This window comes from Carcharodon carcharias, chromosome 6 (assembly GCF_017639515.1).
Source record: "Carcharodon carcharias isolate sCarCar2 chromosome 6, sCarCar2.pri, whole genome shotgun sequence".
Classification (NCBI taxonomy): domain Eukaryota; kingdom Metazoa; phylum Chordata; class Chondrichthyes; order Lamniformes; family Lamnidae; genus Carcharodon; species Carcharodon carcharias.
Window position 1 is genome coordinate 16,752,630 of NC_054472.1, and position 15,436 is coordinate 16,768,065.

Sequence of the window (15,436 nt, forward strand, 5' to 3'; positions counted from 1 at the left end):
TCAGCACTTCCTCGCACCGGGCCCAATATTTAAAGCGCACCAGAGCTCATGCTTACTTACTTCATGTCGCTCCAGGCGACAGATGGGCCCGAAAGCAAAGGAGACGACAGCCCCCAGATTTAGTGACTCCTGTCTGGAGCGCTTGCTGGGTGAAGTGTAAGGCCGTAGTAATGTCCTCTACCCCAACTTTGGCCGCAGGATGTCCACAATACAGCCTCGGAGGTAGTGGTAGCGGTGGTCAGCACCACCGGAGCACAGAGGGCGAATGCTCTCATCTGCTCCGCCGGGGTAAGTCAACCACCTCATCACACTCAACTCACACTCCCAAACCCATCTCACATCTCAAGGGGCAACAGCACTAACTCTCACACACTCACCCTCACATCTCCATCAGACTCATATCCTCTGGAGCTCACGTCCTCATCTCGTCCACGGCTCCACTCACCACACAAAGATTCCACACAGTGCCATGCGTCCTGCTCACACTCTTTCCATCTGCTTTCCTGCAGGAGAAGCTGGCTCACAACAATAGGGAGAGGTTCCAGACCAGGGGTGGAGTTGCCCATATTAGACCCCTCATTCACTTTGAGGAGTGTACCGTCGCACTGACTGGTGAGGACGCAGACTGTGCCTGCAGTGACATTGGGGTTGGCGGTTAACATGCACGCAAGGATCCTGCACCACATCATCCCTTTCTCAACGCAACTGTGAGTGCTCCCTCTCCTGCTTTTGACTCTGCTGCCATGCACTAATCATCTTTACTTTCGTTCACACGGAGCTCTGTCAAGCGACTGACACCCTCAGCCAGCTAGTCCCTCAGCTCCATCCAGGTCCTCACCTCCAGACAAGAGGACACCTCCTCCACTGAAGAGCTGGAATTAAGCAGCCTGGAAGACCCGTCACAGCGCTTACCCACACCCTGCACCAGTGCAGACACACACACCTCAGCAGGGCCTAGATCTACAGCAGGCTCAGGTTCACAATCTGGTGGTCTCCGCAAGGACACGGGTCCGCAGCAGGGCGAGACAGGTTCGGCCAAGCTCCCCAACACTTGGAGGACTGCTGGGTAAGAGGCATCTGTGAGGTCCGAGTCAGATGACGAGCCTCTGGATTCGGCCTTCCAACTCATCGTGGAGAGTCAGCAGAAGGCAGGGGAATATTATGCAGAGCTGTTGGAAGCCCTCAACAGAGTGGTGTGTGAGTCAGGGAGATGCATCCGCCTACTCTCTGTTGAAGTGCTGCCCACATGTGCGCGTATGGAGGTCCCCATGGGAAAGATGGTGGACACCATGGAAACCCTGGTCCAGCAGAATGCAGAGATGCGCACAGACTTGCACTCCATCGCGGTAGCCATGGATGAGTTCCTGACGTGGCAATGTGAGAGGGAAATTGGGCACTTAAATGTCCCTCCAGGTGCTCCTTTCCCTCAAGGAGTCAGGCTGAGGCCCTCGGACAACCAAAGGGAGGAGGAACGGCAGCTGGACACCCCTGGGTCATCCACTCAGGAATCTCAGAGGCTGATCTCTCCCTCTGAGTCCCCTTTGCCTGCAACCCCCTCAACCTCGCCCTACGTCACTGCAGAGAGAGCAGCTGGCCCACAGGAGACAGCCAAAGCAAGCCTTGACTGTCAAAGCCGCGACTCTCCTGATGACACATGTCAAAATCATCAGAGGCAACAGGGCCACCCACTGCACAGGCCGTCTCCACCCCTCCTGCAGATGTCAAGGCAGCACCTAGAAGAAGTGGCTCCACTCACTTTCGATTTGAGAAAAACGATAGTCGTCACATTTCTGCTCAGTTCACTTGTCATTTCCCCTTCCCCAGTTACCCATGTCCTTCCCCCCATCACTGTTAACCGCATCCCCCCCCACCCAACCCCCCACAGCATCACCTTCCACTTCCCCACTGTTACCTACCAACACGAACCCTTTCCTTTCCAAGGTATCCAGGTAAATATGTACATTCCCTACCTTCCTGAGAATCCCACCCCCATCCACAGTGACCTCCCTGACTCCTCCTTCCCACCCCTAGAGTCTGTGTCTGCCTCCAAGTCCCCAACAACAACCCTTGCTGTGCCTTTTACTACCATTGCACCCTCACCCTCCCACCCTACTGGCTCACTCTGTCCTCTCTCATTCTCACCATTCCCTCCTACCATGCCCACCCTCAGTTTGCTCCCCAGGGGTCAGTTACTGAATCCACAGACCCCTACCTTGCACGTTCACCTGAACATTGCCCCACCCCACTCCCACTTACTCCCTCCTACTTTTCTCTTTACCCCCTCTGACCTCCTTCCTCTCCCCCCACCCCCCATCTCGGACATCTTCCTCCCCTTGGACTCCTTCCCCCTCAGGACTCATTCCTCCCCCCAGACTCCTATGTACCCCTGGATTCCATCCTCCCCCAGGACTCCTTCACCCCTCTGAACTCCTTCCCTTACACCTACCTCTCCACTTGCCACATTCTCCTCTATTACACCCCTCCTCACCCCTTACTTCCTCCTCCCCCTCCCAACCTCACCCCCTCGTCTCCCATTCCCAATCTCGCCCCCATTCCCGTGACACCTTCATTTCCTACCCCCCCTCCCTGGTAACCTCAACACCACGCCACCCCCACCTTTGGTGCAATTTCCTCTCCCAGTCAAACCTAGACCTCCCTTTCCCACCCTGCCCCCAGTACACCTTCTTCTCCCCTTCGCAGTAGGACCTTTCTCCTCACCCATCATCCATAGCAGCCCATGGCCAAGGCCGTGATATTCCGAAGCAGACCTGAGACATCAACGGAGACCCCCCCCCCCACTTCCGTGAGCTGCTTTGTGGCAGAGCCATGTCCGTGAGAATCCACCCAGCATGTGATGCGCATGTTCCTCCAGGGTCTGGTAGCTGTAGGACTTCAGCATCTTCTGCTCCTCGGATTTCTGCATTCTGAGCAAGGCCCTAACGGTAAATCCCATCATCTGCACGTCACACTAGTCCAGACGTGTTCTGGTCTGGCGTGTTTTCCCATCGCCATAACGGTAAACCTGATGTGGGGAGGAACGATTCCAGTAGTGGGATGCAAAGCGGGTTCACACCGGCCTCCGGCACAATTGGCGTTCTGCCATGGCGGACACCGTCGGATGACCTCGCTGCGCTTTATGCTGGGTTGAAACCGATTTTTGGCCTTCTTGCCATATTGTCCGCTTGCGCCCGCCATGACACCTGATGCCAATTGGGCTGGAAAATTCCAGCCGTTGAGTAAGTTGTATGACTGGGATTTCCTGTGGGGGTTGCAACCCAAGAAGCCTTCATACTGCCCAGATTTATGGCATAGGAGCTGAACTGCTAATTATCTGCAAAAGCCATTAAGTGCTCCATGAAAGAATCAATAATGTAATACCACCCTGATTGAATTAAATCTAGGAGTAATGGGAGGAGATGTAATGTTAAAATGGGAAGAAACCAAACAGTAATTCAAAAGAAAATTTATTTTTCTGTGAAATGAACAGCAGGAGGAATTCCAGTCCTTTCACTGTCATGGGTCTCAAGATGCCTTTCATTAAAATATGTTTATTTCACTCAGTGCAACATAAGTAAATGAAATTGAGTTTGTAGTCACTGTTGGAAAGTAATGCAGAGTAATGGGAATCACTAAAAGAACCAAAATATTTGCATCAAATTTCCAGATGTGTCATTGGATAAAACCCCATATATTTTTTATTCCTGTTTTCAATGCTCTATTGATAGGTGCAGCAGCTATTTACCTTTCAGGTTTTAGCTCTTCCTATCATGCCCTGTAAACACTTTACCATCATGCAGCTTCCTCCATCCAAGAGCGTGGGACATTCTTCGCTGTGAAGTTCTCTATGTTTGACCATGTCATTGCATGACTAACTCATGGAAAGTACATTTTAAATAAATGAAGCTACATCATATCAGTTCTATCTTGCCCATTAATGAAACACTTCGCTTCATGGCTGCAATACCCAGCTACTCAAAACTGGAAAGGCTCTGGGATTTTTGGTAAATCACAGCCATGAAACTTGAATGCAAAACGTTGTGTCAAAATGTGATTGAATTGCTACATGGTCACCAAATAGACCAATCATTAAGGTAAGTAAACACTTACCTTCACATATCTTCTGCTGCATTGCTTCCTTAATTCTGTCTATAGTTCCATAATCTTCAGCAAATATAACATAAGTTGTAGAGGGTTTGTTGCCAATCATTTTGAGTTCTGATTCTGTTATTTCAGATCCAACACCAACAGCAAACAAAATGATTTTGTCTGCACGTGCCTCAACAGAAGCATCAACAACATCGTCTTGAGACTTTCCATCTGTGACAACAACGGCAATTTTGTTTTTAGCTGTCTTATTTCTTTGTGAAGAGGGAAAAACAACCTCTGTTGCGAACTTAATAGCACGGCCCGTTTGAGTGTTTCCACCAAGGTATTGAATACTTTCTATTCCAGCAATTAGCTTTTTATTGGTCAGGAATTGGCCAAATGCAATCTCCAAACGTGGGGTGTCACTGTACTGGATAACAGCTACTTGTGTGTACTCAGGTCCAATGTCAAACCCACTTGTGACATTGACAAGCCACGTTTTTGCTGTTTCGAAGTTGTCAAAGCCCACACTCCAAGATCCATCCATGATGAAAACCAAATCATTCACTGCTGTTCTGCATCCTATTGACAGAGTAAAAGGGCTAAGAGTTTATTCAGAAATTTACAGCATTAACCAATAAAACACCTGAATATCCAAGCGAAAGCCAAAAGGCGACTTCCACTCTTGGCAAATTTTCCTACCTACAGTTCTCTTAAATCCAGTAGGGCAATTTGATCCAAATAAGAGGAGTTGAAAGCACGAATATTGCATAAAGTGCCACAATGAGATTTTATTGGGGTACAAACAACCAGAACAAAATTGATGCTTACATGGTCCCTCAGGTCATGGTGGTCACCATTTGACCCAAACATCCGGTGACTTATCTCCAAAATGGTAGCCATGGCCTCCAAAGAGGGGAAAAAGTAGAACAACGTGGGGCAATGAATAATTGTTGGATATTACAGAAGTACTGAACATTAATTTATTTGGGGCTTTTTTCAAAAAGTCGATATATAACATTCACAACTCCTCTGAGAATGGAGTTTCCTATGCCAGCCTACAACAGGATGTAGGCAATATTCAAGTTTGCACTGACAAGTGGCAAGTAAGATTCATATCAGCAATGAACATCTCCAACAAGACAAAGACCAAGCACCACCCCACCACCCCAATCCTCAACACCATCAATCCCCCTACCATTAACATCCTGAGGTCACCACTGGCCAGAAGCTTAACCCTGCCAATAGCATAGCTATGAGCAGGTCAGAGGCTGAGTACTCTGTAATGAATGCCACACCTCCTAACCACACTCCACCATCAACAAGGTTCAGGTCAGGAATATGATGCAGCACTCACTGCTTATGTGGATGGTGTTGGTTGCAACAACATTCAAGAAGCTCAACACTATCCAGGTTAGAATAGTTTGCTTGATCAGTGCCCCTGCCGCTGGACTCAATATCCAATCCCCTCACCATCAGCACACCGTGGCTGCAACATTTCCCACTTACAGGATGCGTTGCTAAGTTTCTTTGAACAGTAACTCCCAGCTTTATAGACTATACAAGCTCTTGGGGTGAAAGGGATCAAAGGATATGGGGAGAAAGGGGGAGCAGGCTATTGAGTTGGATGATCAGCCATGATCACAATGAAAGGCGGAGCAGGCTCGAAGGGCCGAATGGCCTACTCCTGCTCCTATTTTCTATGTTTCTACTACCAAGAATGAGCAGCAATATAAGAACTCCATCATCTCCAATTTCCTCTCCAAGTCACACGCCAGCCTCATCTAGAACCATAGAAAAGTTACAGCACAGAAGGAAGCCATTCGGCCCATCCTGTCCATGCCAGCCCGAGGACACCCAGGTGCCCTTTCTAATCCCAACTTCCTGCACCTGGCCCATAGCCCTGCAGCTTACAGCACTTAAGGTGCAGATCCAGGTACTTAGAGTTTCTACCTCTACCACCAACTTGGGCAGCGAATTCCAGACACCCACTACCCTCTGCGTAAAAAAGTTCTTCCTCATGTCCCCACTACACCTTCTACCACTTATCTTGAATTTATATCCCCTGGCTCTAGAATTCTCCACCAAAGGAAACAAATTTATCCTGTCCACTCTATCTATTCCCTTCATAATTTTGTACACCTCAATCAAGATATCTCTCAGCCTTCCTTGTTCTAAGGAAAATAACCCCAATCTATCCAATCTCTCCTCGTAGCTACACTTTTCTAACCCTGGCAACGTTCTTGTAAACCTCCTCTGCATTCTCTCCAGAGCTATTACGTCCTTCTGGTAATATGGTGACCTGCACATAATACTCCAGTTGTGGCCTCACCAGTGTTTTATACAATTCCAACATTATACCCTTACTTTTATATTCTATACCTCTGCCAATAAAGGAGAGCATTCCATATGCCTTCTTTACAACCTTGTCTACTTGAACTGCAGCCTTCAGGGACCTGTGTACTTGTACGCCAAGATCTCTCACTTCATCTACCCCCCTTAGTATATTCCCATTTATTTTGTAATCCCTGTAACTGTTTGACCTCCCTAAATGTATGACCTCACACTTCTCTATGTTAAAATCCATCTGCCACTTTATCGCCCACTCCACCAACCAATCTATATCGTTTTGGAGATTATGGCTATCCTCTTACACTATCCACTACTCGGCCAATCTTTGTGTCATCTGCAAATTTCCCAATTGTGCCCCCCACGTTCACGCCCAAATCGTTAATATATAACACAAACAGCAAGGGTCCCAACACCTAGCCCTGTGGAACACCACTTGAAACAACTTTCCATTCGCAAGGGCAACCATCGACCATTACCCTTTGTTTCCTGTTACAAAGTCAACCTTTTATCCAGTTTATCTGGAGTAACATCGCTATTCCTTCAGTGTTGCCAGGCCAATATCCTAGAATTTCTTATCAACAACCATTATGGAAGCACCGCCACCATAAGGACTGCAGCAATTCAAGGATGAGGCCCACCAACTGCTTCCCAGGGCAACTAGACTGGGCAATAAATGTATCACTGCCCGCGTAACTTTCATCCAAGAACAACTGAAAAGAAATCTTGTAGAATGTTCTTGCATCCAGACGAGAAAGTTAAATGTTTTGCATAAAGTTTCCAACACCTCTTTCTATGTTCAGTCTTTATCAAGCCATAGGTCAGAGGCACACAATTCTTTCACTAAAAGCTTGGAAATACATAGCACCCATGCTTTACATTTACTTAGAGGAGATGGTGGTGTAGTGGTAATGTCACTGGATAATAATCCAAAAACCCAGGCTAATGCTTTAGGGGTATGGGTTCAAATCCTACCATGGTAGCTGGTGGATTTTAAATTCGATTAATTAATTAATTAATCAATCAATCTGCTCTGAAGCCATCATTAATTGTTGTGTAAAAAAAAAATCTGATTCACTAATGTCCTTTCAGGAAGGAAATCTGCTATCTTTATCTGTCTGGCCTATATGTGGCTCCACACCCATAGCAATGTAGTTGACCTTTAACTGCCCTCTGAAAAGGCCTAGCAAGCCACTCAGTTCAAGGGCGATTAGGGATAGGTAGCAAATGCTGGCCTTAACAAGTGACACCCACATCCCATGAAAGAATAAATTATATAAAGCAAGGCTGAAAACTACCACCGTCTTCTCGAACATTCTGATGTAGTTTGGACAGGTAATATAATAGAATTACAGCATAATTTCAGAATATCCAAGCAACGATTGCGTAAACTACTGTATAAATTACAGCCTATGATAAAGGTCTAATTACAGACTTTTGAGTGGGGCATGGTATTGACATATTACATAGGATTCTTACCTGCTCTTGTGTTTTCATACTCCACAGCCCCACTAAATAAATGAGATGACAAACAGATCACTAAAGCTTGTAATATGCATGACTTCATTGTACCTACGAGGCAAAGGAAAACAAATATTTTACTGATATATGCTACAGTTCTCAGCACATTTTGTAAATCCAACTGTTTCTTCCTGAGGAAGTTAAAATCTTAATCATATAGTCACAAGATCATAAGAAATAAGAGCAGGGGTAGGCTATTCGGCCCCTCCTCTGACATTAAATAAGTTCATGGCTGATCTAATTGTGGCCTCAGCTGCACTTTCCTGCTGGTTCTCTGAACTAATACTATTCTGTGAACTCTATAGTATTTCGTAATGTCATGGGGTTATATAGTCATTAGCGCATTGAAGGAGGACATTTGGGCCATTGAGTCTTGTACTATATTTTGTGATTCCTGCGTCCTTTATTAAACTGATTTATATCAGCTTGAAAATCAGGGGGTAGATTCAAGGCAGGAGAGCATAATAGTAATGCACTGCATTTTAGATACACTGCAGGTATTCACCAAGGTTCCTTAGACAGCACCTTCCAAACCCACAACCACTACCGCCTAGAAGGACAAGGGCAGCAGGCAGGTGGGAACACCATCACCTGGAGGTTCCCCTCCAAGTCACTCATCATTCTGACTTGGAAATATATCGCCGTTCCTTCAATGGCTTTGGGTCAAAATCCTGGAACTCCCTTCCTAACAGCACTGTGGGTGTACCTACACCACATGGACCACAGTGATTCAAGAAGGCAGCTCACCACCAGCTTCTCAAGGGCATCTAGAGATGGGCAATAAATGCTGGCCCAGCCAGCGAAGCCCACATTTTGTGAATGAATAAAAAAGGGAAATGATGCTCATTGAATAGCAGAAAGGGACAGAGAGATAAAACCTAAGAATATATCAATGATCAAGATGAGGTGTTACAAAGATAACAAAAAGAGAAAACTAAAGGCTCTGTATCTGAATGTGCGTAGCATTCAGAACAAAGTAAATGAATTGTTAGCACACACCAAAGTGAACAAATATGATCTAATAGCCATTACAGAGATATGGCTACAGGCTTACAAGGGTTGGGTTCGGAATAATGAGGGGTATATGACATTCAAGAATAGGAAGCTAGGTAAAGGTGGAGGGGTAGCATTGTTGATCAAGGCTGACATTGGTGCAAAGGTTAGAGAAGACCTTGGTTCAGGAGATCAGGATGTAGAATCAGTTTAGGTGGAGATGAGGAATAGTAAGGGAAAGAAGTCACTAGTGCGAGTGGTCTACAGGTCAGGATACAAGAAGAAATATTAGGTGCTTGTGATAAATGGACAGCAATAATCATGGATGATTTTAACCTACACAGAAACTGGAAAAATCAGATTGGCAGTGGTAGCCTGGGTGAGGAGGTCATAGAATGTTTTCGAGGGAGTTTCTTAGAGCAGCATGATCTGGAGCCAACCAGAGAGGAGGTTATATTAGACTTGATATTGTGTAATATGACAAGATTAAGTAATGACCTCAGCGTAAAGGCAGCAAGCACAAAATGATTGAATTTTACATCCAGTTTGAAAGGGAGAAGAGTGCTTCTAAGACTAGTATTTTAAAACTAAATAAGGGCAATTATGTGGGCATGAAAGCTGAGCCAGAGGAGGTGAACTGGGAGACTAGGCTAAGGGATAGATCAACAGAGAAGAAGTGGCAGACATTTAAGAGGAAATTTCAGAATACTCAGAATAAGTACATTACTACAATAAAGAAAAACTCTAAAGGGAGGTCCCACCATCCATGGTTAACTAAAGAAGTTAAGGAAAGCATCAAACTTAAGGAAAAAGCATATAACTGTACAAGTTGAGTGGCAGGTCAGGTGATTGGTCAGAATATAAAGAACTGCAGAGAATGACTGAAAGGTTAATCAGGAGAAAGGAGTATGAGAGGAAGCCAGCTAGAAATGTAAAATAGATAGCATAAGTTTCTACAGGTATTTAAAAGGGACAAGAGTAAGTAAAGTGAGTGTTGGTTATCTATAGAATGGCAATGAGGAGTTAATAGTAGATAATAAGGAAATGGCAGGTGAAATGAACAAATATTTTGTTTCTGTCTTCAACTATAGAGGATACAAAAACATTCCAGTAATCATTGTAAATCAAGAGGTGGAAGCAAGAGGGAAATTTGGTGAAATTACAATCACTAGGGAAGTGGTACTGAGCAAGCTGATGGAGCTGCCGACTGACAAATCCCAGGGTCCTGATGGACTTCATCCTAGGGTCTTAAAAGAGGTGGCTAACAAAGTCGTAGATGCATTGGTGCTCATTTTCCAAAGTTTGCTAGATTCTGGAAAGATTCCATCAGACTGGAAAGAAGCAAATATAATCGCTCTATTCAAGAAGGGAAGGAGGCAAAAAACAGGAAACTATAGGCCAGTTAGCTTGACATCTGTCATGGGGAAGGTGTTAGAGTTGATCATTAAGGAGGTTATGGCTTGGCACTTAGAGAAACTCAAGGTAACCGGGAAGAGTCAGCATGGTTTTGTGAATGGGAAATCATATCTAACAAATTTGTTGGAGTTCTTTGAAGGAGTAACATGCACTCATTCTGACTTCTAAAGTGGCGCCTGTAAATGTACTGAACCTGGATTTCTGGAAGGCATTTGATAAGGTGCCCCATCAAATGGTGTAGGGGGTAACATATTAGAATGGATAGAAAATTGGCTGGCTGGCAGAAGAGAGTATGCATAAATGGGTCTTTTTCTGATTGGCAGGATGTGACGAGTGGAGTCCCGCAGGTGTCTGTGCTGTGGCCTCAACTTTTTACAATTTATATCAATGACTTAGATGAGGGAAGTGAAGGCATGGTAGCTAAATTTGCAGATGACACAATGATAGGTAGGAATGGATGTTGTGAAGAGGACATAAGGAAAGATATAGATAGGTTGAGTGGGTGAGCAAAATCTGGCAGATGGAAAAATGTGAAGCTGTTCACTTTGGCAGGAAGAATAAAAAAGCAGAGTATTGCTTAAACAGAGAATGGCTGCAGAATTCCGAGGTGCAGAGGGATCTAGGTGTTCTAGTGCACAAGCCACAAAAAGTTAGTATGTCGGTTCAGCAAGTAATTAAGAAGGCTAATGGAATGCTATCCTTTATTACGAGAGGAATTGGACATAAAAGTAAGGATGCTATTCTTCAGTTATATAGGGCATTGGTGAGACCACATCTCAAATACTGCATACAGTTTTGGTCTCCTTATTTAAGGAAGGATGTAAATGTGTTGGAGGTGGTTCAGAGGAGGTTTACTAGATTAATACCTGGAATGAGCAGGTTGTTTTATGACGAAGGGTTGGATAGACTGGGCTTGTTTCTACTGGAGTTTAGAAGAGTGAGGGGTGACTTGATTGAAGTATATAAGATCCTGAATGGTCTTGACAAGGTGGACGTGGAAAGGATGTTTCCTCTAGTAGGTGAGTCCACAATTAGGGGATACTGCTTAAAAATTAAGGGTCACCCTTTTAGGACAGAAATGAGGAGAATTTTTTTCACTCAGAGGGTTGTGCGACTTTGGAACTCTCTGCCTCAGAAGGCAGTGGAAGTGGGGTCATTGAATATTTTTAAGGTGAAGGTAGGTAGATTCTTGTTAGGCAAGGGAATCAAAGGTAATCGGAGGTAGATGGGAATGTGGAAACCGAAACACAAACGGACCAGCCATGATCTTATTGAATGGCGCAGCATGCTTGAGAGGCCGAATGGCCTACCACTGCCCTTATTTTGTATGTTCGTATTTATTTATGCATGTTTAAACTAGAAAAACAAGGTGAAAGCAGTAAGTGTGGAATATAGATGGAGAATGAATGTGAAGAAGACCAAGTCAATGGTGATAACAGAGAGCTGAAGTGAAAACTTAAGTAAGTGGACAAGTCCTGGAACAAGTGAACAAGTTCGCATGCCTTGGGCAGATCATCACTGCCAATGGGAGATGTGATTGTGAGATCCGAAGGAGAATTGAGGTAGCTAAGGCCAGCTTTGTCAGGATGAAGGGCGTGTTAACATCAAGAAACTGAACCTGAATCTTAGGAAAAGGTTGCTGACGCGCTACATTTTGTCTTCTACATTATACACAAACAACAAACAAAGAGACTATTGCTGAAAAAATAAACATGCTATCAAAGCTTTTCGTCTTGCACTCATCAAGATAGCTCACATGAAATTAGCAACTGTAACGGGGAACAACAATTTATACAGCATGAGAAGAGAGTACTGATTGGTTGGCAAGTGAATGCTGATTGGTGGAGGCATTGCAATGGAGAATGCAGCATGGAACAGTTAGCTGCCCAGCTTTGTTGAAATTCAAACCAGCCTGGTTGACTCTGATTGGTCAAGGCATTGCCCCGATGAATGAACCAGGGAATGGCTGTTCCCTAAGCTTTTGTTTCATTGGGAAAGGCAAAAATTGTGAGCATATTTCTTCTATATGCAAAGGACAGGGCCTTGTGTGAATATACGTGGCTTCTAGCATGCATAAGTGAGCGGCACTGTGAGCCCTATTAACAATCTTAAATTAGTTTCCAGTGTAATTCATACAATGTGTTATATGAATTTCATTGTCCATGTGATGCCAGGTATGTAAACCATATGTCCAAATGATTGGTGGATGGTATCAAACACCATGTCCCTTTGGCTGTTCACAACAGGCAAAGTACTGACCATACCCAGCCAGCCCATGCTTGCAGAACTCAAAACATAGTGTCCAACATTAGACGTGATTCTGCGATTGGACAACACCTGCTAAACAATCTTGATTGTGCTAAGAATTACACTGAAAACCAATTTAAGATTGCCAGTCGGGCTCGCAGTGAGGCTCACTCACACATGCTAGAAACCACATATATTCACACTAAGGGCCTTATCTTTTGTAGGCAGAAAGAACATGTCCACACTCTGCCTTTTTCATTCCCTGGTTCATTCCTCAAGGTAATTCCTTGACTGAGTTGACCTGCTGGTTTGAATTTGAACAAAGCTGGACAAATAACTAATCTATGACAATGCCTCCACCAGAGTCTACTTGCCAACCAATCAGCACTCTCTTCTCATGCAGTATAAATTGTTGTTCTCCTGTTACAGTTGGAAATTTCTTGTGAACTATCCTGATGAATATAAGATGAAAAGCTTTAATAGCATGTCTCTTTTTCCAGCAAAGTTCAAGTTCTGTACTACCAAACCACTATTTATATAACTCAAAAGAGACTATTGATATACTGAATGCATTCAAGATGTGGACATATAGGATGATGTTCTGCATTTCCTACACAGACAGAAAGAGCCATGGCTGGAGAAAAGAAGAAATTAGTGCATAACATCAAAGAGAGGAAGATACAATATTTTGGTCACATCATCATTAGAACAAACAGTAGACAGACAATTATTGGAAGGAAAAATTGATGGAAAACTAGGAAAGGGAAGCAGAGGAGAAAATGAATGATGGCTACAATGGACTGGATGCAGCAGATCTATATGGAATATTTAAGGACAGCTCATGACAGAGGTAGAGATTCATGGCAGCCAACCTTCCTGGAAGAAGATGACACCAACGGACAAACAAATGTAGAAAAATGCTCAAGGTGCCTACAGAAGCTTAATTTTAAAAACTTGTTAATGTCAGTGTTAACTACAACCTACGACATTGGAAGCTATTTCGGTATATGTCTGTTATGTATCTGTGAATCTTGCATATCCTTAACTCTATCACAATTCTTCTGGATTTGTAAATGTTTGTATATGTGAGTGATGTGTGATCCAAAATGTATCATATCTCACACTGATATGTGAGCTTCATACAATAATAAAATTTGACCAAAAACGTATGTTACTCACAGCTACTTAATTCTTAATTTAATCAAAAGTATTTCTCTTTCGATGGAAGAAAAAGCTTCATACTTATACATTCTTTTTTGACCAAAATCAAAATATTCTGTTAAAGGAATTCAGAGCATGTATAAAGTATGCAAGAAGCACTAACTTTGATTAATTTAAATGTTTCAGCTATAGTCAACCTCAATTCCAATCAGCAGTGAACCAGTGAGCTATCAGAGATTCCAGAATCATCAGAATCCCCATTATGATATTCCTCGTGGCGAGAATTCTTGATTACCCTGGACAATTTTGAGCCAGGTTATAGGATAATCATTCTTCCAGTCATGGAAAAAGAGACAGAAACTAACGCACAAGCATCATCAGTGGTAAAACTTCTTTGAATTACCTGAGGCAGTGACAGCTCTTAGACACTCTTAAATCCCCAAAAGATATTTCAGCATCCTGTCATAATTTAGGACATAGAACACAGAAACATAGGATTAGGAGTGGGCCATTTGGCCCCTCGAGCCTGCTCTGCCATTTAACCAGATCATAGCCAATCTTCTATCTCAACATCATCATCCCACACTATCCTGTATCCCTTGATGTCATTGGCATCTCGAAATCTATCGAGCCCTGTTTTGAACATACTCAATGATTGAGCCTCCACAGCCCTCTGAGGTTGAGAATTCCAAAGATTCGCTACTCTCTTCAGGATACTTTGGGTCTTGGGAGTCTGTTTAAATAGACTTTGTTTCTATAAAATACCCTTTGCTGTGACTTCTGGTGTAAATCTTACCCCAGCTCTTTTGTTCACTTCTGTCTTTGCTTCATTCTTTTGACTGTCATGAACTTCATTAATCCTACTTCTCCTCCACATCCTTTGGTTCTCAGCCAATTGTTTCCCCACCCTACCATTGCTCTCCCTCAACTTTCTATAAATTTTCCTCTTTGCTTTATCTTGGCTTAATCTGAGAGCCTGCTCTTATTGAACAACATGTTGGTCAAGGGCAGGTCAGTGACACAATCTGATTCTTAGGGATATAAATCAATTGGTAGCAGTGCAAAGGTACCTCACCAACATAACATAATCCATCAAAGTGATAACTGCAATTAATTTGGTACTTTTATCATCCACCTATGTTTAGCAGCATTATGCAGCATGTCATGTCGGATTTTCCAGCTACCTAACGCATTACAGCTGAGACAGCCCTTTATCTTTGCTTCTCTTGAAATCGTAAACAATATGTAGGTACCTCCTAAAAAAATTCACAACTAAAAGCAGCCTTTGACACACCCAATCCACATCCTCCATGGACTTTTCCTTGTCTTCACACCTTTCACTTCACCTCACCAGTGTTCCTCATCTGGCATTTATCCAATAAGTGCCAAGTGGATGATTCATATCAGCCTCCTCCTAAGGTCCTCTGCATTACAGATACTAATTTGATTCACTCCACCTGATATCAACAAATGACTGAGGGAACTGGAAACTGCAAAGGCTGACAACATCCCAGCAACAGTATTGAAGACATGTGCTTCAGAATTTGCCGCGCCCCTAGTCAAGCTGTTCCAGTACAGCTACGACACTGGCACCTACCCGACAATGTGGAAAACTGCCCAGGTATGTCCAGTCCACAAAAGCAGGAAAAATTCAAACCAGCCA

General features: G+C 43.9%; 1 protein-coding gene across 1 annotated transcript in view; it reads right to left on the reverse strand.

Moving 5' to 3' along the window:
- The window catches only part of LOC121279225 (collagen alpha-1(XXI) chain-like), a 182,488-nt gene extending 172,300 nt beyond the window's left edge, over positions 1–10,188 (reverse strand). Inside the window, exons 1-3 of the mRNA XM_041190265.1 lie at positions 10,113–10,188; positions 7,915–8,007; positions 4,108–4,668 (exon numbers count right to left, since the gene is read on the reverse strand). Coding sequence (XP_041046199.1) covers positions 4,108–4,668; positions 7,915–8,007; positions 10,113–10,188 — 730 coding nt within the window. The remainder of the gene's footprint in view (positions 1–4,107; positions 4,669–7,914; positions 8,008–10,112) is intronic.
- Between the last annotated feature and the right edge of the window lie 5,248 nt (positions 10,189–15,436).